The 26825-nt window shown below is 42.9% G+C and overlaps 1 protein-coding gene across 1 annotated transcript; it reads left to right on the top strand.

The window, feature by feature from the left end:
* Positions 1-876: 876 nt before the first annotated feature.
* LOC306851775 (C-C chemokine receptor type 5-like) lies at positions 877-26510 on the top strand (the record flags this gene model as incomplete). Its single annotated transcript, XM_079388210.1, has 4 exons — positions 877-1026; positions 1288-1393; positions 4684-4867; positions 25490-26510. The coding sequence occupies 4 exons, from the start codon at positions 877-879 to the stop codon at positions 26508-26510; spliced, it is 1461 nt and encodes a 486-aa protein (XP_079244336.1).
* Positions 26511-26825: the final 315 nt, after the last annotated feature.

The raw sequence follows: 26825 nt of genomic DNA, 5'->3' as shown, positions 1-26825 counted from the left end.
ATGCTGGGAGATTTGAAAACTGATGCATTTGAATGTTAGCATCGTACATATCCAGCCTCGTATCTACGGGTTTTCATAGACGTCAAGTTTGTTCGGTAGCTCACGGAGTATGGAGCTGTATTTAGGAGGCAAGGAGCTCTGGTTCGAATCCCGTGTAACTACGGTTCGACAAAACAGTTCAAATCTGCGTAAAAGGAAGTTGAAGTGGCACAGTTGCATCAACAAAAATGTTTGTATACCAGTTTAGCATTTGTTAACACTATCGGGTAGGTTTAGGGTTGGGTTTGGTGTAGGGCATATTTCCAACATGATAGAGCATTAACTTTTAGGGACAGACCCCGGATATTTGAATTCTGAATCACCGCAATACTTACCTGTAGCAACATAATAAAAGGACAGCAATACTGTCACGGTTCACTCATTCATTGTTTCCTCCTTGTCCCGTGTATTGTCATGTGTGTGCGTGTAGTACTTGTGTGTGGGTGTGGCCGAGCCATCATCATTCACTACACTCAGCTGAGCCTCGTTAGCAGCACCAGCTGCAGCTCCTTAACTCACCCATAAATACTGACCAGTTTCTCCTCTCCTTTGTCAGATCGTTGTGGATGTCTTCATGTGCTGTTTCAGTTCCTGTTCCTGTTCCTACTTGTCCGGTTCGCTGTTTGGTGTCGAAGTCCGTCCTGTGTCGGTGTGCTGTGTACGTTTGATCCCGTCTGGATTCCTCGCTTCACCACGGATACTCTTCACCACCCTCCGGCCGCGTAGTCCATCCAGTTAATGCATCACCTGCCATCATTCCATTCCTGCGCCTGTATTATTTGTTTTGGACAATAAATCATACTTCACCCGCAACTTGCTTCCTCTTCTCTTCACGCCATGACAGAACGATCTGACCTTCCCATGGAAGCAGCGGGCGCCTCAGCCACGCCACTGGAGGCTTTCATCTCACAAAGCATTGACCGTATGAACTCTCAAGAGGCGAGCCTGAATAACACGGGCCGTGCTATTCAGGCTCTGGTGACGCAGGTATCCGAGATCCCAGGGCCTCTGCCTGTATTGCGGAGGGGCAGGACATTTGCTCAATAGATGCCCGGTAAAAGACCAAGCCTGATAGTAAACGTGAGGCTACTATCGGGTGGGATCTCCGCAGAGAAGACCTCAACTACATCATCGACCCTCCTCCCGGTAAGACTGAGATGGGCTACACGTTCACTCACCTGTCAGGCTCTTTTGGATTCCGGGGCAGAGGGTAACTTTCTGGACTTTTCATTTGCGCACAAATTTCAGATCCCCATCAAACCCCTCACGCACAAGGTCTCTGTTCATGCCCTTAACGGCCACAAGTTACCTCCCATTGCCTTCACCACTGAACCCGTCATTCTCACCACGTCAGGCAACCATACTGAGACTATATCCTTCTTAATCATGGACACCCCCCTTGCACCCGTCATGCTCGGCCACCCCTGGCTCATAAATCACAACCCCAAGATAGACTGGCATCAAGGATCCATCATAGCTTGGAGCAATAACTGTCATGAGTCCTGTCTTGTGTCTGCCTGTCCGTTGGTTTCTGTTTCTGTGTTTCAGGAGGAGGCGATGGATCTGTCTAACATGCCCGCGGAGTACCAGGACCTGAGGGAAGTGTTCAGTAAGTCTCGAGCAGCTTCTCTTCCTCCGCATCGTCCTTACGACTGTGCCATAGATTTACTGCCAGGTACGTCTCCGCCTAAGGGCAAGTTATATTCGCTTTCTGTTCCAGAAAGGGAGGCTATGGAGAAATATATTTCTGATTCTCTAGCTTCCGGGTTTATCCGCCCTTCCTCTTCTCCGGCGGGGGCGGGGTTCTTTTTTGTGGGGAAGAAGGATGGGTCCCTGCGTCCTTGTATTGACTACCGAGGGTTGAACAACATCATGGTAAAGAATACTTATCCTTTGCCGTTCATGACTTCAGCCTTCGAGAGGTTGCAGGGAGCATCCATTTTCACAAAATTGGATTTACGTAATGCCTATCATTTGGTCCGCATAAGGAAGGGGGATGAGTGGAAGACTGCTTTTAACACCCTTAGGGGGCACTTTGAATACTTGGTCATGCCCTTCGGGCTGTCCAACTCCCCAGCGGTCTTCCAGGCACTCGTCAATGACGTGCTGCGAGACATGGTAGATCAGTACATATATGTCTACCTGGATGACATATTGATTTTTTTCTTCGTCTCTCCAGGAACATGTGCAGCACGTCCGGCGAGTGCTTCAGAGGTTGCTAGAGAATGGGCTTTTTGTCAAGGCGGAGAAATGCGCTTTTCATACACAGTCTGTTCCTTTTTTGGGGTACATCGTGTCGTCCGAGGGAATGCGCATGGATCCTGAGAAAGTTAAGGCTGTGGTGGAGTGGCCAAGCCCTGATTCCCGTAAGGCCCTACAGAGGTTTCTGGGCTTCGCCAATTTCTACCGGCGTTTTATTCGCAACTTCAGCCAACTAGCCGTGCCTCTGACTGCCTTGACCTCCCCCAGAACTACGTTCAGGTGGTCTAACACAGCCGAGGTTGTGTTACCAAACTCAAGGGCCGCTTTGTTTCAGCCCCCATCCTCATAGCCCCTGATTCCTCACGTCAGTTCGTGGTGGAGGTCGACGCGTCAGAGGTGGGGGTAGGCGCAGTGTTATCCCAGCGCTCTTCCACGGACGGCAAGATGCATCCCTGCGCGTTTTTGTCCCATCGTTTATCCCCGGCCGAACGCAATTACGACATTGGTAACCGAGAGTTGTTGGCAGTCAAGTTAGCATTGGAAGAATGGCGCCACTGGTTGGAAGGGTCGGGGGTACCTTTTATCGTCTGGACCGATCACAGGAATGTAGAATATATTAGAACGGCTAAAAGACTGAACTCCAGGCAGGCTCGGTGGGCACTTTTTTTCGGAAGTTTTGATTTCTCCCTCTCGTACCGCCCGGGTTCCAAAAACATCAAACCCGACTCTTTATCACGCGTTTTTGACAATTCCGAACGCCCGTCTACTCCCGAGTGCATTTTACCCGAGACTCTTTTTGTCTCCACACTCACATGGGAGGTCGAGTCGAAGGTCAAAACGGCCTTAGAAGGGGTAATGCCTCCGCCCGGTTGCCCACCGAATCGGTTATTTGTGCCGGAGGGATTACGGTCCGACGTTATTCAGTGGGGGCATTGTTCCAATGTGGCTTGTCATCCAGGAATCAATCGCACTAATTTTATGGTTAAGCAACGATTCTGGTGGCCACGTATGGCTTGCGACATTCAGTTTTGTTTTGGCTTGCTCGGTTTGTGCCACTGGTAAGACTTCCAATCAACCCCCAGATGGGTTACTTCAACCGCTGCCCGTCCCTTCGAGACCCTGGTCCCATATTGCGCTAGATTTTATTACCGCCCTCCCGTCCTCTCAGGGCAACACGGTCGTTTTGACCGTGGTGGACCGGTTCACGAAGGCGGCCCATTTCATACCCTTGCCCAAATTACCCTCAGCCAAGGAGACAGCGTTGACAGTCGTAAACCACGTCTTTCGCTTACATGGCCTCCCGGTGGACGTGGTTTCCGACAGGGGACCCCAGTTTGTGTCCAAATTTTGGCTAGAGTTTTGTAAATTACTGGGAGCGACTGTTAGTCTGTCCTCAGGGTTTCATCCCCAGAGCAATGGCCAAACCGAGAGAGCCAACCAAGATTAGGAAAGGGCGTTGCGATGTTTGGTCTCCAAGAATCCTTCCTGTTGCAGTCAGCAACTGTCAATGGTGGCGTAAGCCCACAATGCGTTACCAGTGTCGTCCACGGGCCTATCTCCGTTTGAATGTAGTTTAGGTTACCAGCCACCAATTTTTCCCAGTCTGGAATCCGAAGTCGCGGTCCCCTCCGCCCACGCCTTTGTCCAGAGGTGTCACCGCACTTGGACTATAGCCCGTGAGACTCTACTCCAGGTGGGGGCGCGCACCAAGGCTAAAGCCGATCGCCACCGGTCGAAGCCTCCCGTTTACGTCGTTGGTCAAAAAGTGTGGCTTTCAACCAAGAAAATTCCTCTCCGCTCCATTTCTAATAAACTTGCTCCCAAATTCATTAGCCCGTTCACTGTCACCAAGATCATTAGTCCGGTGGCAGTCCGCCTCAACCTTCCTCCGGTGTACAGGAGGATTCACCCCGTCTTTCATGTATCCAAAATTTAATTATAAATTAAATAAATTATTATTAATCCGCCAGCCCGGGTTCCCCCCCCCCCCCCCCCGCCGCGACTCGTAGACGGGGAACACACATTTTCGGTAAATCGTATACTGGACTCAAGGCGGAGGGGACGCGGATTTCAGTACTTGGTGGACTGGGAGGGTTACGGTCCGGAAGAGAGAAGTTGGGTACCTGCGAGAGACATACTGGACCACTCTCTGATCGATGATTACAATCGACAGGTAGGAGAACCTGGGAACGCCAGGAGGCGTTCTTAGGGGAGGGGTACTGTCACGGTTCACTCATTCATTGTTTCCTCCTTGTCCCGTGTATTGTCATATGTGTGCGTGTAGTACTTGTGTGTGGGTGTGGCCGAGCCATCATCATTCACTACACTCAGCTGAGCCTCGTTAGCAGCACCAGCTGCAGCTCCTTAACTCACCCATAAATACTCACCAGTTTCTCCTCTCCTTTGTCAGATCGTTGTGGATGTCTTCATGTGCTGTTTCAGTTCCTGTTCCTGTTCCTACTCATCCGGTTCGCTGTTTGGTGTCGAAGTCCGTCCTGTGTCGGTGTGCTGTGTACGTTTGTTCCCGTCTGGATTCCACGCTTCACCACGGATACTCTTCACCACCCTCCGGCCGCGTAGTCCATCCAGTTAATGCGTCACCTGCCATCATTCCATTCCTGCGCCTGTATTATTTGTTTTGGACAATAAATCATACTTCACCCGCAACTTGCTTCCTCTTCTCTTCACGCCATGACAAATACGTACCTATATCAACATAATAAAAACTTGCCAGGGTTCACGTATTTAACCTTTGTTTTAGCGCCACTCAGTGAACATTTTTCTTTGAAACTGCGGGGAAACGTGCAGTAAGGTACGTACAACGATGTCGCACAGAAAGTGCACAGAGGTACGTATTTTTATGAAACCAGGTTGCAATCTGTTTACTTTACAGATGGAGCATGAAGAGACAGGCCATGGACCACAGTTCCCACAGTGCTAGTTTTTCAGCACCAACACAAATTCATATAGAAGTTCTCACTGATGAAATGTTAATATGATAGTTTATTATGTTTAGCTGTGAAGTTGTACTTAATTGTTATAAATATTAAACTAAATATTCAGCTGTTTTACATGATGTGTGCATCTTTACTAATTCAAATACTTGTTGAAATGCATATGTAATTAAATACTTGCTTGTATCTGAAATGTTGTAATAAAAGTGATGTTGAAAGAGAATGTTGCAACACTGCTAATCTTAAAATAACATTTTATTAAAGTCAACTTTGTAAAGTTCCAAATACTTGTTTTTAGAATGTTGTATATTTAATAAAATGTAGGTGTAAAAAGAGTTGTAGGAATGTTATGCTAACCATAAAATAACGTTCTAGCAACGTTAAGCAAAATGAAAACATTTCAAATCAAGCTCCCACAATCAAAACAGAAAGTTTGAAAAAAGTTCTCAGAATATTGTTAGCTGGGGAACAGGCTTTAGCCTATTAAAAGCTCATTGGTTTAGTAGGCTATTTAGTTTAAGTATTTTATTATACTTCCTCATACTTATTTACTAACTAACAAAGTAAAAGAGATTTCCAACAAAATAATGCATAAGTTCTCTCCTGCATTACAGCATTAATTATTAAGCATTACATGAAAAAAAACTCTGTTGAAACGACGCTGTTGTTCATCACTTTTGGAACTCTCCATTTATACATAAATTTTGGCAAGATGTATGTATTATGTTTTGGAATGACGTAGCATTGGCTTTTATTGTGTATGAACAATCTAAAAGGAAACAGTTTCATGTAGTGAATCTGATTTTGCTTCTTGCCTAATTTCACATCCACAGGTGCAAATATTCAAATTCCAGACCTCTCTTTTTTTGTTTTTATAAACTCGTCTTCTTTTTTATTTGTTTTTACTTTATTTTTTTGTTATTATTGTTTATAATTTTTATGTTGATGGTTGTATTATTTTATGTGTACTGTTCTTGATTTTTAAACAAAACAAACAAACAAACAAACAAAAAGTGCACATGTGGCTGGGGCTAGTGTCATCTAGTGGTCGCTGATTTTCTTTGGCTCAGCTGCCTGTGGATCAAGTGCGCTGTGTGTGTGGATTGTCCCAGGCTAAGAGGGCGGAATGAAAGTCTCAAACTTCAAATGAATCAAATAGAATCAACTCAGACGAGATGTGAATGAATGCACACGTGTCACCTGATTCACAAATGCATATCTAATGCACAAATGATGACACTTTAATGCAAAATACAACATTTGTCACAAACATGTCTCTTTGAACAAAATGCTGCACATTCATGCAATTCTGAATTTCACAGACAAGTTGAAAGGTGTTTGTTTGTGGATTGCTATTTAAGATATATTTGTGAATTTTTCTAATGGTTGGGTCGATGTGCACACATTAATGAACAGCACTGGGGCTTATTCACTGGTAATTGTTTGTGCGTGGGTTGTGAAATGCTGAAAACTATACAAAGAAAGTCTCAAAATACAAATGAATCAAACAGGATTGACTCGGAAAAGACACCAATGAATGCAGGTGTGCCACTTAATCCACAAATGCACATATTCCTTGTTGCATGTGCCAGTTCTGATACACTAATGCAAAAGAAAACATCTGCATTCACAAACATGTTTCTATTTGTACAAATCACTGCATGTTCATGTAATTCTGAATTTCACAGACACAAGTTGACAGGCATTTGGTTGTGGATTGTGAGATATATTTGCAGCATTTATCAAGTTCCTGGATGCTATTGCATGCATTTGTCAGTAAATTTGAGACTAATATCATATACCATATTATTTTTACTGATCCTCATCAAATGTACAAAATACTAAATACACTAATAACTGAATATATTAAGGTAATAATTTGTTTTGTGTTATTCCATTTCCCATCAAATTCAACTTACTGTGACTTATACACAGTTGCGGAACAGTTCCTGAAGAATCGGTTCCCCCCAAAAAAATGACCAAACAGGAAACATGCACTGAGGTCAGGGGACCGTTTGCTGGGTATCAGTACAATTCACTCTCCATGCAGACACTTTACCTCCACTCTCTCACAATATCCCATAACTGGGTTGAATACAAGTTGTACTAGTACGTGTGTATTTGATAGTAAATTTATAAATCATGAGCTGAATATAGTAAATACAGTAAATTAATTATGATGTGCCCCCTCAAGTAAAGTCATGACAAAATAATGCATTAACAAGACATGAATATAATGCTTGTGTATGGGTAGCTAATAATGAGTTAGTAATAATGGGCCTCTTAACATCCCGTGGTAACTAGTAATTACAGAAGCTTCAGTCTGGATCCAACCCTTAAATGATCTGAGATGACCGAACACCTGAGAAAAGATAATGCCAACCCCTCAGAGGACCTCAGAGGATGCCAATGCTCAGACAACATACAGAATTATCTAATTTTTCCATAAGTTATATATATTAAGGTTCTGCAATATATAAATATATTGTGGAAACTTAATTTCCTGTAGAGCTGCTTTGCAACGATTTGTATAGTAAAAAGCGATATACAAATAAACTTGAACTTGAACTTGATTGGTCGATTTCATGTAAAGCAGTGTTTGTGAGCTTTTAACGCTCCAAAAGCGGCACCTAGTGGCAAAGAATGAATTTGCATTTTCATTCAGACCAACAAGTGGGCAGGCAATATGCTAATGTTTCATGTTGACGTCACCATGAAATGGCTTGGGATTCGTTTTAAAAACAAGTCATTTCAATAATTCCAAGTCGACTCTTTCTTTTGAGAGACAATAACTTTATACATGGTGCACTTTCAGATTTTAAATTTTGCAGGATGTTTTCATTCACTTAGAGCTGTGTTACACACTGCATGAAAGCTCATTTTCAAAAATCCATAATAGGGACACTTTAAAAAAAAAATAGTAATAGAAAGAAATAAAAAATTTACTTTTCAACAAAACCACCCCTCTAACTCTAGAATGATTCATTCTTTCCGAATAAAGCTATTTTTTGCATACTGCAAGGCCAGGTTTTTTTCTTGTTTTTTTCCAATATTGTGCAGCCCTATTTTGCAGATGAACTGAGGTCAGTCCTGTGTCCAGCCAGGGCTCTCCTGTCGAGCCACTGATCAGCCATTTGTGTTATGTTATAACTGTGTCTAAGGACAGATTATCTCATTGGGTAACAGAGGTAATCATGCATGCTTATTCTAATGCAGTTGATGAACTTCTGGCCTTCAGTGCATGCAGTTGCCACTTCCTGGGCAGCCCTGTGTGGTGTGCAACTATCTGAAATATGTGAAGGTTCCAGAATTTACATGCTTAATATGTGTTCTATGATACTTACAAATATAACTTGAATAAAGTTTAATTCCACATTAACAAAGTGACTGTTGCATATATTACTCAGAGACATTGGGGTATAAATCACAGACAATCCTTTTAACATGTTGTTGCAACTGTAAACAATGGGTAGTGAAACCCTTGTGACTGCATTGGTATGCGGCCTCCACTAGATACGATACCACTCTGGCAGTCTGGAATGAAAGGAAGTAGAACTTGATGTGATGTGCCTTTATAGGCTCTCCACTTGAGCGATATATATAATTGGCAAAAATATGAGCTCCAGAGAAAGACTCTACTAGGTAAGTTAGGATACCTCCACTGAGTCATATAACCACAGTTACCCATTTAACCCCCAGTTGTTTTTGTTTGTTTGTTTTTTAATGATGAATAGATTATTTTAGACTTTGATTCTGCTCATTTCTTTTCGTTTACATTTTAATGAATTTATTAATCACACAAACAGCATATTCATTAAATCTGATCAATTAAAATGTATCACCCTATTGAGGTGACAAGAAACTGTAAAAACAAAGGATTTACAGAACAAAAATAAATGGATTAAAATTGATGAAAGTTTTTTTATTATTATTATTTTATTTGTTAATATTGTTAAATACTCTAAAGCACATATCATATGAAGTAGCAGAATTGTTTAATTTCACATTACAAATATTAAAGTGACTGTGACTTTCAACACAGGCGTTTTTGCTGCTCGTGCAGATTCAGGCATTGTTATTTGTATGTGAGTTTTACTTTTGGATAGTTACTTTTGGGCAAATATCAGTTTCTTCTTGAATACATGGAAAGTAGCAGAAACACTTAAATAACACGTAAATATCAGGTATGATTTATCTGTTTCACTTGTTGAACAGAATCTGTTGCAGGAACGAGTCAAAGTCTGTTCACATCTCTGTGGTTAGATCAGTGCACAATAATGTGTCTTTGACCTTCATTATGTATGTTTTGATTATACTGTGTCGTAAATAAAATACAAATAATTTAAAACCCCATTTTTTCAGTCTCCTCACACTCACTCTCTTACCTGCCTCAGTCACAGTCACACTGATGGGCCATTAGCAGCTTTAGGGGAGGGCCCTTTGTCTCTCAGGTGAGAATCACTTACTATTCAAGCCCATTACCACTCCCTCGCATATTGGCTTTCAGTAACAAAACATGTCTTTAAAAATTGAAATCAATATATTGTTTTCTGTGAATGAGTAAGCTGAATAATTTTCACATAATTGTGAAGTAAATATTCTAGCCTACAAGATCTGGTTCTCAAAAGTCTTGTGATCAGTTGTTCTGTATGTGTTTTATGGTCTTATTTCAGTGACTTCAAAATTTTAGTTTTTCACTAACCACGCATAAACGTTGTTTTCTCAAAAACACAATCATGTACACAAATGCTGCTAACATAACATTGTAGCCCAGTTTGTGCTGTTTACAGTGTTATTAGACTTTAGCCATTTATATTTTTATAAGCAACGGAAAAAAGCACAAATGTCAGGGTATGTCGAAAGTTCTCCAGGCCCCCAAAACACCCTCAGGGCCCAGAGGGTTAATGTGGAACAAACTTTAAACCATAACCATAGCCAAATTTGTGTCAAAACAACAGCACAACCACACAAACGTTGTGGTAACTTGAACCTGGAAATGCATGCTTGTCTGTTCTACTTTTACTGTGGCCACAATCAGCTTAAAAGTTGCACAGGTGGCTTCATTACACTCAAGCGTTGATAGGTGATAGCAGTTACATTTGGCCTAGATATGGCATGGCTGAGCACATATGGGCCAAATTTTCACCTTATATATTTTGCCATGGCTTTAGAATTGAAGGGATTTTTTTTTGGATGACTACTTGTATAGACCTTTTTCACAATGACATAATGCGACTTCTGTTCTGATTCCAATCAGTATACATTTATAGAATAATCAAATAATCAAATCAAATAATAAACATTTTATACTTTAAAACATTAACTAAACGGTTAACAGTGAGTTAAATTATTATCTAGAAAGGGTGGTTCACATGATTTACATGAAGAGACCAAATGCATGGTAACTATATATATATATGTATATAATAATTATTTGTTTTAGAAAATGCATGGGCTAAAAACTTAAAGATATAACCTAAGCTGTTTCAGTGCTTTTTTCAAACTATCACATTAAAATAAATTTGAGTTTTGATTGCATATAAATAGAAACGACAGAACTGCATGCAAGTTGCTGTTTAAGTTCTGCTATTGTACCATGTTTTTTTGTTTTTGTTTTTCTAAAAAAATAACAGATTTGTCAGTATCCTCTTTGGTTTTGCTGATGTATATGAAATTGAGCAATTCCTTTTTAAATTTATAAACACAGTGAAACTATTTCAGTTCCCCTTTTCTAGATTTCATTAGGTCTTGTCTGATCATAGAATCTCTAGCAACGTCCTTTATTAGCTTGGAAGGTTGAAGGACAACTCCATTTATCAAACCTTTGTGAGTATTCTTGCACCTAACATCTACAATATACCTGGTGTCACGAATCTGGTCCATGCTCTCCTTTTTTACCACCACCAGAGGTCACCCATTCACCACATTGACTCTCACACTACACAGCACACTGGACTCCATTTCCCACTATGCATTGCACAGATCACAGCTGTCACCATTCACTCATCATACGCACCTGATGCTCATTTCACAATCACACACACTATTTAAACCATGGACTTCCTCAGCATCAGGGCCGAGTATTGTTAGCGTATATCACTCATCTAGAGATAGCAACTTTACAGAGCCATTCTTATAGTCTTAGTCTTGCCTTGTTTTCCTGCCGTGTCTGACCCTGCCCGTGTTCCCTGGATTTTCCCTTCGCCTCTGCCGTTTGGACTCTGTTCGCTCCCCGTTTGGATTTTTGCTCTCGACTCTGGATTATCTCTCTGCCTTGCCCCTTTGGATATTGTTCGCTGATCGTTGACCCACGCTTGCTCCACGGATTGCTCTGTCTTGCCCTTGCCATACCTGTTTGCCACTGTCTGACCCTGCCTGTTTTCTGACCATGTTTTATAATAAAGCCTTGCATATGGATCCGCACGTCTCACATCTCGTCAGCCCCGTAACAGAATACTCGGCCACAAGAGGATCCAGCGGCTTTTATAGTAGACATTGGCCAGGTATGGACACTGCACGACTGTTGTTAACCCTCGAGCAGGCTTTTAGACCACTCGAGGAATACATACAAGAGTACTTAGACCTCGCCTATTTTTCTGATCTGCCGGACTATGCTCTAATAGATTTTTTTTGCGAGGGCATTAATCAGCCGCTCCGGTCAAAATTAATCCGCGAGGGTCCCCGTTCATCTCTCAGTCAATTTATGGACTATGCCTTGCTGTGTGTGGGCTCTCCGTTCACTGTGGGTGTTGCGGAGGAATGCAACACCGCACTCACTTGCAAAATGGCGGCAACAACACCACCCCGTAACGTCATGCCTGCCAAGCCAGAGTCTGCTCACGTCACGCCTGCCAAGCCAGAGTCTGCTCACGTCACGCCTGCCAAGCCAGAGTCTGCTCACGTCACGCCTGCCAAGCCAGAGTCTGCTCACGTCACGCCTGCCAAGCCAGAGTCTGCTCACGTCACGCCTGCCAAGCCAGAGTCTGCTCACGTCACGCCTGCCAAGCCAGAGTCTGCTCACGTCACGCCTGCCAAGCCAGAGTCTGCTCACGTCACGCCTGCCAAGCCAGAGTCTGCTCACGTCACGCCTGCCAAGCCAGAGTCTGCTCACGCCTCAGCTCCTCAGCCAGAGTCTGCTCACGTCTCAGCTCCTCAGCCAGAGTCTGTTACCACAGATTCAAGGTCAGTCCTTCGAGTTCCGATATCCAGTGTGATGGACCCACCACTGATGTCAGTGCGAGTAGCTGGCATTCCCAGGGCCTCAACCCTGTCTGTTACAGAGAGTGTTCCCCTGACCTCAGTACTTCCCGTTATGGCGGTTGCCATTTTGAGTGTGTGGGCTGCACACTGTGCTCCTGAGGCCTCTCCTGTCCACGAGTCTACTCCAGTGCCTCCAGAGGTGGCGGCTTCCGCTGCAGAACCTCCCGAAGTGGTGGCACCTGTCCCTGAACTCGCTGTCTGCCCTGTCACGGCCACGGAGGCCGTTCCTGACCTCATGGTCTGCCCTGTCACGGCCATGGAGGCCGTTCCTGACGTCACTGTCTACCCTGTCACGGCCACGGAGGCTGTTCCTGAACTCACGGTCTGCCTTGTCACGGCCACAGAGGCCGTTCCTGACCTCATGGTCTGCCCTGTCATGGCCATGGAGGCCGTTCCTGAACTCACTGTCTGCCCTGTCACGGCCATGGAGGCCGTTCCTGAACTCACTGTCTGCCCTGTCACGGCCATGGAGACCGTTTCTGAACTCACTGTCTGCCCTGTCACAGTCATGAAGGCCGCCCCTGAACTCACTGTCTGTCCTGTCACGGCCAAAGAGGCCGCCTGTGAGCTCACGCCCTGTCCTGTCACGGCTAAAGAGGCCGTCTGTGAGCTCTCGCCCTGTCCTGTCACGGCTAAAGAGGCCGTCTGTGAGCTCTCGGCCTGTCCTGTCACGGCTAAAGAGGCCGTCTGTGAGCTCTCGCCCTGTCCTGTCACGGCTAAAGAGGCCGTCTGTGAGCTCTCGCCCTGTCCTGTCACGGCTAAAGAGGCCATCTGTGAGCTCTCGCCCTGTCCTGTCACGGCTAAAGAGGCCGTCTGTGAGCTCTCGCCCTGTCCTGCCACAGCCATAGAGACCGTCCATGAACTCTCGACCTGCTCGGTCACGGCTCCTGTGACCATGGGGACTCTCTCTGTGGTGTCTGTCTCTGTTCTCCCCAGATCCCTGATCCTGTCATGGCTTCCTGACCAGTCCGCTCTGCCGTGGAGATACTCTGCCCTGTCTACGCCACACTGGTGGGCTCCGGCTCGTCTACTCCGCCATGGTGGTCAGTTGTCTGGCTCTGGGGGTCTCCTGCTCCGCCCAGGTGGGCACTGGTCCCGTCCTGCCCTGCAACGAAGACTCTCCCAGTGTTGTCTGTCTCTGCTCTCTCTGTGTTGTCTGTCCTTGTTCTCCCCAGATCCCAGTCTCTGTCATGGGTTCCTGCCCTGTCTGCCTCCCTGTGGTGGTCTTCTGCTCGGGTCTGGTGGTCGTCTGCTCCGCCATGGGGGTCTTCTGCCCGGGTCTGGTGGTCGTCTGCCCCACCGTGGTGGTCTTCTGCTCGGGTCTGGTGGTCATCTGCTCCGCCGTGGTGGTCCTCTGCTCTGGTCTGGTGGTTATCTGCCCCGCCGTGGTGGTCTTCTGCTCGAGTCTGGTGGTCTTCTGCTCCGCCCTGGTGGGCTCTGGTCCCGTCTGCTCCGCCCTGGTGGGCTCTGGTCCCGTCTGCTCCGCCCTGGTGGGCTCTGGTCCCGTCTGCTCCGCCCTGGTGGGCTCTGGTCCCGTCTGCTCCGCCCTGGTGGGCTCCGGTCCCGTCTACTTCGCCCTGGTGGGCTCCCGTGCCGTCTGCTCCGCCCTGGTGGGCCTCTGCTCTGTCGGTCCTGAACTGGCCTCTGGCTCCGCCCTGGTTTCCTGCTCTGCCGGTTCTGCCTCTGTCCCCGGTCTTCCCACTTCCTCAAGGACCTGACCCTCCGTTCCCTCCCCCTGTTCCGCCTCCGCTCCACCACCCTCCTGGACTATATAGGAGCGTCTGGAAGCCGCTCCTTGGGGGGGGGCTATGTCACGAATCTGGTCCATGCTCTCCTTTTTTACCACCACCAGAGGTCACCCATTCACCACATTGACTCTCACACTACACAGCACACTGGACTCCATTTCCCACTATGCATTGCACAGATCACAGCTGTCACCATTCACTCATCATACGCACCTGATGCTCATTTCACAATCACACACACTATTTAAACCATGGACTTCCTCAGCATCAGGGCCGAGTATTGTTAGCGTATATCACTCATCTAGAGATAGCAACTTTACAGAGCCATTCTTATAGTCTTAGTCTTGCCTTGTTTTCCTGCCGTGTCTGACCCTGCCCGTGTTCCCTGGATTTTCCCTTCGCCTCTGCCGTTTGGACTCTGTTCGCTCCCCGTTTGGATTTTTGCTCTCGACTCTGGATTATCTCTCTGCCTTGCCCCTTTGGATATTGTTCGCTGATCGTTGACCCACGCTTGCTCCACGGATTGCTCTGTCTTGCCCTTGCCATACCTGTTTGCCACTGTCTGACCCTGCCTGTTTTCTGACCATGTTTTATAATAAAGCCTTGCATATGGATCCGCACGTCTCACATCTCGTCAGCCCCGTAACACCTGGACAGTACTGATGGGAAATATTAATTAGGGAATTTAATGATTCTGGTCTTTTAGTGTATTTCAGGAATTTATTCCTTCTAAAGCATGACTAATGAGCAAAGGAAGTAGTTAAAAAATAACTCTATCCAGTATTGCAGTGGTTCTTTAATATCTATAACTGTGGTAATTATCATATTTATGTATTGACATTGTAGTCCATAATGGTTCAAAGAATCCCACGGTATTACCATATGTATTTACACTATAGACTCCAAAGCACTTTATACTATATTCAAGCTGTGCATCGCATCACGTTCTTCTTCTGAGGTAGATTCTGGGTTATTCCTTTCAGCGCGTATTCTTTCAGAAATGAAAAGTAACCGAGATGAACTTGATGAATGTTCACATTTGTTTACGGAGGCGATGTGGACTTTTATGTGGGGTTTGGTTTGCCGCGGGGCCCTGTGCGACCGCACCAGTTGCTCCTCCCAAAGGACGGCCCTGGTTGGAAGTAACTAGTAACTGTAACTGATTAAACTTACGATATTCTCTGATAGGTTACTTATCAAAAAACATGGCAATGTCTGTGTTTATTGTCATGGAATCAAATGATTCAGACTACTGGTCAAACTTTGTAGGTTTTTTGATGGCCAACATGGATATCTTATGCCTGTTTCAGACATGATTCATTTGCAGTACATATGCAGTGTTTTTTTTTCTCTCTCTTTCGTGCCCATGTTAAAAGGTCAGATCATTCACATTGCACAAAGATGTGGTGCGGTAACTGCAGTACAGCAGTAGTGCACTGCAAATGCATCTTATGAGCGAATGCTGCTTCAGCACCACATACCAGATACTGCAAACAGATCATATGTGAAATAGAACTGACCATAGACTTCAACACGAAACTTACCAACAGCAGGCTACATGAAATAAAGCTAAACAGGAAACATGAGAGCTATAAATACAGAAATAGACTAACAAGATACACCTGATAGTAATCAAGAAAGTGAACCAGTGACAAGACAGAACCGATAACACCTCACAAGACAATAGGCTTGTTTAAGATGAACTACAATAGCCTGTCACCGGCTGGCGAGATCTGCCGGTTGTAGGCGGGGAGGAGTAAAGAGACGGCCATCAGGTCGGACACTTCATGCTTTCCATAGTGCTTTTTATATTCCTCATATCTTTTAGAGTCTCAAAATAGTGTGTTATTTAACTTTTAAATAATACAACCTTAGGTTTATTATTTGCAGAATTTTGTTTGTGTAGAAATAAAATAAAGTGTGACTGAATAAATATATTTATATATATATATATATATATATATATATATATATATATATATTAGATCTTATTTTTTTTTAATGTTTTGTGTGTTTTGTTTGCATATCAGATATTCATGATCAAGTCTGGTTAAATACAAGTACTTGTCTAAGAAAAAACATGCAACACACGTCATCTTTGTCATCACAGAATCAAACCAATGAGAATAATTTGTGTCATCATCAAGGCTTTCCCAGCTCATTTTGAGCAACTGCTGCTCTTGACCTATGCGGCTGGTCTCATTTTGCTCTAGCGGTACTTTGATAGCACATGTGATCGTAAGGCGGCTACACCGCTGATCAAAGTCGGACAAATTTTCTAACCAGAATGTATTGCTTTTGTCAGGTGGCAGCCGATCTTTGTGGTGCCGCATGAAGTCGAACAAGCCTATTGTGTTCGACTTCATGCAGCACTGTGCTGACCGATCGGCGGCTGACTTGAAGCAGTGCATGCCGGTTAGAAATTTTATCCGATTTAAGACGGTGCCGACACCACGTCACTGTGACGTAAAGCATCAAAGTACCGCGAGAGCGTTCCGAGAGCAGTCAACTGACTGCAGTTTCTCCAGAGCGACCGCAGGAGCTCTGATGATGACACAGCTGTTTCACGATTCACCATATTCACCACATGACAACGATGACGTGTTTCCGGTTTATTTTAACATCTTCAATTCCAATAATGCTCACAAATCTGTGTTTTTAGAACAATTAGTTGCAATAGTAGCCTATATCGAGTCACCTCAACCTGCTGGCTGAATTGGACATGCGATTTCACATGGAGTGGTGGCCTTGACTGTGACGTGTGATACAGTATTCAGTTGTGACTAAAATGGCTTCAGTCCTCTACTAAGCATGTATCCAAAGCCTTAAGATTCACCCTCAGTTTGTGATAGCAGAAATGGATCTTTTGAAATGAGGGATTGCCTCACCTATCACTCTAAAAAACTAAAAGATGAAGTACAGAAGGACAAATAACCAAACTTTTTCAGACTACTGCAGCTTGCACTCACTCTGCCTGTTGATTTGGCCATCAGAAATAAGTTTCTCAGTTAAGAGGAGACTAAGAAATTCCAATCTTCAATGACAGATTCTCAGATCTTTCTCTACTGCACATAGAATACGATTTATCAGAGGAGAAAGTGAAATAAAAAGATACGGCTTTTCTGCGTTAGGTATGTTTTTTTCACTCTTTGTACAACAGTCATTTTTAATTCTAAATGTATTTTTAATGTGGAATATATGGTACATAAATACATGAAATGTAGAAACGTCTGCTAGTGGGTGCCCCCCACGCATAAAAGTGAAACTACTATTATGATCACAAATAAAAACAAAACTAAGACCACCAACATTTGAAAAAAACATAGTAAGGAATACATTTCCAAACAGCAGTGGGTTTTTTATGCTTAATCCAATTAATCTTAAAGGTATGGTTCATAGTGGTGAAATATAAGAAATTAAGGCCATAGTTCTCTCATGTATTCATAATTACAGTCTAAAAATTCTGGGTTAAATATGGACAAACCCGGCGATTGGGTTGTTTTCAACCAACAGTTGGGTTAAATATTTAACTCAACCTTCTGGGCAGTAAGAGACACTCTCTCTGCACTGCTCTCCAAACTGAAAAATCATGGATTTGATCAACTGGTCTCTCAACGCAATTGACACCATTTTCTCAACGAGAAGCTTGGGCTCAGGGGAACCTGACTGCCCTGCCGGAACGTTCGCAGCTGGCTACACGATGGACGCGTGAGAGGTGGTGGGTCGTGTGTCTGGCGGCTCTTTCCGTGGAGGACATTGAAGATATCTACCTATTCAGAACCAAGATAACAGGTCTTCTGCTGATTGGATTAGGCTTTGCCCTGTGTTATCGAAGAATTCAGGAAATGGGAACAGCTGTCCAAAGCCTCACAAGGCTGCCCCTCATGATTGAAGCAGTGGGCAGAGCGGTCAGCACTGAGACTGAGACTATTAACCACAATATGGATACCATCACGGAGAAGCTCACGGCTTTGCAAAGGAAAATTGATGGATTTGGCGACCAGAATGGACAAAGAGAGTAGCCGTGAAAATTGGAATGCGGCTACTCACCCCAAGACCAAACAATCGCAATGTTATCTTCTTTCGGCTCCCCTAAAAACCAGCACTGGCCTTGGCCAAAGTCACTGTTGGGAAAAACAACCCCGGGAAGAGCACTGCAGTGAGACGCTCTTGCGTTCCTTCCCCCTTCCACAGACACCTGCCGATTGTTGACTCTGTCTGGGTCCTGATCAAGGCTGTCTCCATGGCAACTTGCTGTGTCGCTGTCACAATCTGCGGACTGAGACAACTTGATTTGAATGCCAGCGTGGCGGCTCTCCAGGCCTACAAATACACGAACTACATACATACACACACACACACATACGAAACATATATACAGATATGCATTCACCTCCCCACCCCCGATCCCTCGCCTTCGCCGCTTTGTACCGCCAGTCTGACAAGCGGGTCTGTGACCAGCGCCGAGAATGGCTGCAGGACCGGATGGCTGCATGCCAGAGCTGGATTACCTCCCCTGTTGCAAAGTCTATGCTGTATTGATTATGCGCTTTTGTTGCTGGGGTGTTTTTCCTGTTCTCACACTGTACTCCCAAAGGAGCATAGTCTGGGGGTAATCCCCCCCCCCCCCCCTTCCTCATGTTATGCTGTATTTCTTCCTCAATTCCCTGTCTTCCTGTCCTGTCTACCCCCTTGTCATATTGTATGTATGTTGTGTATGTATGGACAGGTTGATGGCTAATTTCGCTGGTACTTGTGACTAGTGACAATAAAGGGCTACTACTACTACTACTACTAACCCAACCGCTGGGTCAAAACAACCCAACCCCTGGGTTTGTCCATATTTTACACAGCGCTGGGTTGTATTTAACCCAGCATTTTTTAGAGTGTACAGTCTTTTTAATATAGTGTGTTCAATTTTTCCATAGGAAATCAAAGAGCATTTTATCTATATTTTTACTGGTACATTTATCAATATACAAAGATAAGGAGTCAGGCTATTCCTTTTAATAGCCTGACTTTCGCACCGTGTAGTTCTAGGGACTTTGCCAGCAGGGTAGTTCCTAGAGAACCAATTTCTCACTCGGGCCATTTTCTTGGTTACATTTGCATTGGCAGCAGGAACTCTGAAGCGGCCAACAGCGATGTCTTTTTGCATGGCATTAACAAACGACAACAATCGGTGAATGGAGGACGCCGTGATCAGAGCTGTTTTTGCTGTGTGTCGTGGGTTTTGTGATAATGGAGATGGAATGTTAATGCACAATTGCAGTAATTGACAACTTGCAGTGTTACATATCATCGAAGCTGAGAAAAGAACATAACACTGCAGACAACAGGTAAATGCCATCATCGCTGTTTTACATGTTCGTGGAGTAAATATGTTTACATGACTTTTTAAAAATGCCGGGTAGCCGGTGTTTGACCAATCAGCGTACACTTACGTCACTGATAGTTCCTATAGAACTGTTTTAGACCCTACTCTGAAGTAAGAGCTATTTTAGTTCCACCAAACGGAGTTCCAAGAACTAAAACCGTTCCTAGTTCCTGCCGTGCAAACACGCCAAAAAGTGAGTAGTTCCACAAATAGTTCAGGTACTATGAAAAGGTTCCTGCGGTGCGAAAGACACTTTTGATCCGGAAGCTGAGTTTCCTTTTAGTTTTGACATTTGACTTTAACAATAATGATTCCTAAATATGTTACACTATCTTTTACAGGAATGTTACAAATACTCACTTGATCACAGTCTTTAATAGCCATTAGTTCACATTTACTAATATTGAGATCAGACCAGAGGAAGTAGAGATTGTTGATATCATAAATTGCAATTGGAATTTGGTCACTACTTTAAAAAAAAAAAAAAGTTTGTATCATCGGGTGACTAACTTATAATAATTTCTCTATTTTGAATTGAGATACCCTTAAGAATACTCTTTTTAACATTCGCAGATAATAGTTACAAGCAGGAAAAGATACGAAGAGATGGGACAACCCTGTCTAATACCTCTTTTTAAATCAAATCGATAGGTAGTTCCATATTTCAATTTGATTGAGCAATTTGCATTATTATACAGGGTTTCAACTGCTGAACAAAAAAAAATAAAAATAAAAAAATTCACCAAATCCAAAAATCTTAGAAGAAGAAGAAACTATGTTCAACAATGTCATACATTTTACATCAACGAAAGGTTGTGTACAGATGTAACAGTGTTAAAGAAGATGTGCTGTTCCAATCTAGAAGTGCTCTTCATCAACTGCAAGCCTTTCTACTATCCGCGGGAGTTTTGCTCGTTCATTCTAGTGAGTGTCTACATTCCTCTGCAAGCGCACGTAAGCCTGGGTTTACAGAAACTCACTGATCAGATCACAGACACAGAACAACAACACCCGGACTCTGTTTTAATCATTCTTGGGGACTTTAATAAAACAAATTTCTCCCGTGAACTGCCAAAATACAGACAGCATGTTACATGTCCCTGAAATCAGCTAAACCTGTATTAAGGACTGTTAAAAGATGGACTAATGAAACGGGTTTTACAAGAGCGGGTTTTACAAGCCGGTTTCGACCTTACTGATTGGATTGTTTTTGAGGCTGCTGTCACCAATCTGGACGAGCTCAAAAGAGACTGTAACATCTTATATCAGTTTCTGTGAGGATATGTGCATTCCTACCAGGACTCATCTAACTTACAATAACGACAAACCGTGGTTCACTGCAAAACTCAGACAGCTCTGTCAGGCCAAAGAAGATCCTTACAGGAAGGGGGACAAATACAGACTGGAAAAGGAGATCAGAGTGGCAAAGAGAAATTATTCTGAAAAAATAAGGATTTAGTTCTCTTCCAGTGACACAGCTTCAGTGTGGAAAGTTCTGAAAGAGATCACCAACCAGAAGACCCCTTCCCCCAGCACTGTGGAGAATCAACAACTGACAGACGATCTGAATGAGTTCTACTGCAGGTTTGAAAAAACACCCCACACCCACTCTGAACATCTCTCCACTCAGCCATTAACACCGCCAGCAACTTCCCGCTCCCCCACACCTGCAATTCAGATCAGCGAAGATGATGTGCACCAGGTCTTCCCGGAAGCAGAAGAGAAAGAAAGCACCAGGCCCAGATTATGTTACACCAGTCTCTCTGAAATCCTGTGCTGACCAGCTGGCCCCCATCTTCACACAGATCTGAACTGTGCGAAGTCCCTTCATGCTTCAAACGCTCCATCGTCATCCCCATCCCAAAGAAATAAAACATTTCAGGATTAAATGACTACAGGCCTGTGGCTCTAACGTCTGTTGTCATGAAGTCATTTGAAAAACTGGTGCTGGCCCACCTGAAGGACATTACTGGACCCTTGCTGGATCCTCTTCAGTTTGCCTACAGAGCAAACAGTTCTGTGGACGATGCAGTCAACATGGGACTGCATTATGTTCTGCAACATCTAGACAGACCAGGGACTTATGTGAGGATGCTGTTTGTGGACTTCAGCTCGGCCTTTAACACTATCATTCCAGACCTCCTCCTGTCCAAACCAACTCAGCTCTCCATGCCCACTTCCATCTGTCAGTGGATCACCTGCTTCCTGACAGACAGGCAGCAGCTAGTGAGGCTAGGAAAATTCTCATCCAACACCCGTACAATCAGCACTGGAGCTCCTCAGGGCTGCGTTCTCTCTCCACTGCTCTTCTCCCTGTACACCAACGACTGCACATCTAAAGACCCCTCTGTCAAGCTCCTGAAGTTTCCTTTCAAGCTCCTGAAGGAATTGAACATGGGTCATCAGAGACACAGTTGCACTATATGTCAGTGCTAATCACTAGAATATCGTTCATTAATCATTCTTCACTTATTGCTAGATGTGTTGAAAACAATACAATCTTGATGACCTTCTGGTAATTTTTTTTATTTATTTATTTAATAAAGAATACATTTGCTTCCTGTATTCAATATTCAAACTTAAAATGTAATTGAATTAGAGTGAGGTCAAATTAAATGTAGTCATTAGCTGGAAACCCAGCTGCCAGTGTACTGTGTTTTCCTTCTCTATCCCAGTGGCTGGATTTCAGAAAACCCCACTAGGGCAGTACACTGAAATCGCGTTCTGGGGGGTGTATTTATGATTATGATACTGAAGTTAAAATAATATGATAATGATTAAAAGTTTGCATGTAGCAGTATAATGGGCTGTTTTTCTACAGGTAACATAACTGGAGGCAAAATACACCAGAAGCCAAACACATTTAAGTTACAAATAGTTGCGCCCGCTCTCTCGTGAAAATTGAGCTAGGTTACTATGATTTTTTTTTTTTTTTTTTACATCACATTGTTGGTTGTTGTAATTTTCTACAGTACATAATTGCTTATTGTGTTTTCTACAATACATTGATAATTACTCTAATTTTCTACAGTACATAATTAGTTATTCTGTTTTATACAATACATTGGAAGTTACTGTTTTTCTACAAGACATTGTTGGTTACTGTGACACTCACAGTACTTATTACATTACTGCAATTATAACTGAAACTATGGTATTCTACTGTGAACTAGTATGCAGTAAAAACACATTAAATTACAGTAGATTTCACATTATGTTTTACAGTTTAATAATTTTTTTATTATTTTATTAGCAAATACAGAGACAATTCATTTATAATCATTATTCAAAAGACTAATTGGGTGGAAATAATCCATAATAGGGATAAGGGTAATTAATACTTGAGTCATAGTAGATGGGAGGTTGAAATTAGATAATCTTCCACAAAATCTAAAAGGAGAAAATGATCTAGCTGCTCAGCAAATAACTTATAAAACTCAGAGGTTAGACTGTCAGTTCCGGGAGACTTATAAATTTTTAAAGGGGTCATATGATGCTTTTTTAGAGATCACTATTTTTCAAATACTGTACATTATTGTAGGTCCTCTATGCCCCGCCTCTCTCAAACGAGTCGTTTTTCTACAAAGTCCCTCCTTCCGACAAGCTCAGTCTGCTCTGATTGGCCAGCTGGCACAGTGCATTGTGATTGGCCGAACACCACAAGCACTCGTCGGAAATGTAACGCCCCTTTCCATAATGGCGAGCTTCATCTTTTAAAGTAAATGTAAAGACAGCTAATAATGTCCTTAGTTTTACCATCAGTTTAAGCCTGGGAGGGGAACAGAGTCGCGTGACAGACACAGTTATGAAGCTCCTATGTGTTTGCACACAAGCCGCGATTAAGACAGCTGACTCCACTGTGATGTGACCCCCTCTCTCTCACACACTCAGCGCGCAAAACTCCGCTTTTGAACAGTCAATAGCAAATACAGTCGCTGCTTCAGAAGCAACAGATTGTGATAGCAAAATCAGTAATACCTCCTCTCCTAAGTTCATGAAACGGTCGTCCATAAAATGTGTTGTGATAACTGAGTTGTGCTGTTCTGTTGTAAGTAATCTTAATGATTCCTAAATGCATCTACTTTCGGAAGGCTAAATAAAGTTATTTTGCTTTCGCATAGAAACACACAGCTCCTCCCTGTCATGACTGCCTCCATCAACACTTACTGCGATTACTGAAACCACGCCTTCTTTCTTTGCTCGAACATTTGGGAGGCGTTACACAAATATTTCCACAGTGACGTAGACGTGGGGGCGTATTTGAATGAGCCGTTTTAGGGGGGCGTGGACGAATCTTAACTTTTGATAAAAAATATCTATATATCTATATACTTTGAGACTTTAGTCTTTGCAACTTCAGGGATCTTATCTATGCATAAACACTCCAAAGAGAAAGGAAAACTTGAAATCGCATCAAATGACCCCTTTAAGTTATTAATTTAATTGATTATTTCTTCTTAACTAATAGGTTGGTCATGTCACGGTGCACACACAAGGGAGATACCAGGAACACGCAGACGAGGATATAAACTCAAATAACACTTTACTGACATCAAGGCAGGGCAAGACAAGGCAAGGCAGGGTAAGACACAGACATCCAACACCGGGGATAACGAGTAGCCCAGACCAAATCTAACTAAACAGACAGGACTAATATACACAGGTAAATCATAGCCAATGAGACAAACACAGCTGAACGGAATGAACTACTAATGACATGGCAGGAAACAAACCAAATATGGGCACAAGAGGCAGGAACACATGACACACACAACAGTTCCCTGACAGGTCACACATCGCTTTACCTAAATTATTTATTTAATCTCCCACTGAATTTAGGAAATCACTAGAAGCTTTATCAAATTGTGATGATGCAGACAGGTTAAGGTAAAAAATGGAGCAATACTCTGAAATCTCTTTAGGGACCTTTGATATTTTATCATTAATTTTTAATTGATGAATAGTATTTAATGTAGCCAGATTTTTTTCTAGTCTAAAGAAGTAGGAGGTATTCTGTTCACCTTCCTCTGGCCATCTTTTCCTAGACCTTATAAAAGGCCCCTTCAGTTTTTTTATTTTTATAGATGTTGTTTAACTTGCTTTGTAGTTATTTTATATTTGTTTTATATTTATATCTGAAAAGCTATTTGACCCTTTGTTTAGGAATGAGGTAATTCCAAATATAACTTGATTTTCCTGTTCTTTATGAATTTTAGCTAGGTGACCCATACAGATGATACCAAACCAAAAAATAAATAATATATTGCTAAACAAACAAAGCAAACTCATGAAGACAGAAAATGAGCACTTTTATGCATCTGCTTTCAGATGCAAGGTTCTCAGCGCTGTGAAAATTATAGTCCCACTTATGACACGTATTGGCCAAACAGAAAAATGTATTGGCCATTTGGAAAATCAAAAATGAATGATTTTGGTCAACCACTAATTTAAACTCATAGCATGATTCACTAATTGCCTTCATCGGTTCAATTTCTAAACAGCCAACATAAAATACGAGACATGATCACTTAATTATTTCTAAACCTATTGAGTGCTAAATAAGAACAAAAACAGTTGATAGATTTATTTTATTGCTCTTTATACAAAAATGTATACACTTTGTGAAACTTGTGATCCCCCCACTCCACATTTTATTTATTTATTTATTTATTTGAAATTTAATACATCCACAGGAAGTGTGATAAACCAATGCCTGAGATGTTCACCACAGATGCTTATCCACTGAGTGATACATTTCTTTGCCTCATTTTTGATAGCACTTGTTTCCTGTCTCCATGAACAAAGATGGTATCCTGTAGTCCACTTGACCTGCATCATATTATGTCCAGGTGAGATCTTATCTTAGAGTTCTGTTTTCCTTACACTTCCCTTTTCTATTTAATTTATAGCACGATTGGGGCTGTGGATTATGAGACTTCAGCTTACTATTATTACTACTATGATTATGATTCATCTGTATTGCCCTGTCATTATGAAAAACTTGAAGCTAGCATTCTTCCCATTTTATACTCCCTTTTTGGGGGGGTTGGGTTTCTGGGTAACATGCTGGTGGTCTGGGTGGTCTGCATGGGTGCCAAGCTGAGAAGCATGACTGACGTCTGTCTCCTGAACCTGGCTTTAGCTGACCTGCTGCTAGTTTCATCTTTCCCCTTCCTGGCACACTATGCCAGATACCAGTGGATCTTTGGAGATGTAATGTGCACTGTGGTCTACAGTGTCTACTACATTGGATTCTACAGTGTGATATTCTTCATCGTACTGATGAGTATTGATCAATACATGGTAATAGTTCATGATGTGCTTGCAAGGACATATGGAATCTTAGCCAGTGTGGTTGTATGGATTGTTGCTGTTGCTGCATCATTTCCTGAGGTGATGCACTTCAAAACCAATAATTTCAATCAAAACATCTATTGTATTTTGTATGATCCAACAAGTGATCTAAATTCTTACCATTCTTCAATATTTTTTGCTGTCTTCAAAATGAATGTCGTAGGTTTAATTATCCCACTTATCATCATTGGAAGTTTTTACTCAATGATTTTGAAGAGACTCCTGACAGCCCGTTCTTCCAGAAAGCAGGACATATGCCATGTCATCATTGTGATGGTGGTGTTCTTCTGCTGTTATGCTCCATGTAATGTTGCTAATTTTGTGAAAGCCTTAGAGCTGAAGAGACTCGTATCTAGTTCATGTGACTTCAGTAAGGCAATCAGTCAAAGTCTGCAGATCACCGAAGCTTTGGCTTTCTCACACACCTGCATCAATCCCATTCTCTTTGTGTTTGTGCGAGAGAAATATAGGAGGCATCTTGTCAATCTCCTCTATAAGACACCCTGTGGTAGACTGTGGTTTATGAATAACCCTACACAGGATCAGTTTACTCACAGAACACCAATGATGAGATAATTAGTAGTGTAAAGGGAGGAACAGAGAATGAATCAATTTTAAATTAATGTACTAATTTGGTGATTGGTTTGAATATATACTGTAAGTACTGCTGCATTCTGTGTCTTTTGGGTTTGTTAGAATTCTAAACCATCACTTTTATATACATGCAATTCATCACTTGGAACCGATATATGCAGAACACATCTGAGTCTTTTTTTTTGTATTTATGTCCTCTCATATATATGTTCGTAAAGTTACAGATTTGTAGGGTGTGAAACGGGTACTGTTTTTGGTGTTGTTCTGTCTCAATCTCAGCCCACTAAATGGACATCA

The sequence above is a fragment of the Barbus barbus genome, assembly GCF_936440315.1.
Source record: "Barbus barbus genome assembly, chromosome: 31".
In the NCBI taxonomy this organism is placed as follows: Eukaryota; Metazoa; Chordata; class Actinopteri; order Cypriniformes; family Cyprinidae; genus Barbus; species Barbus barbus.
The sequence above is the reverse complement of the archived record's forward strand: the minus strand, read 5'-3'. Positions and strand labels throughout refer to the sequence as shown.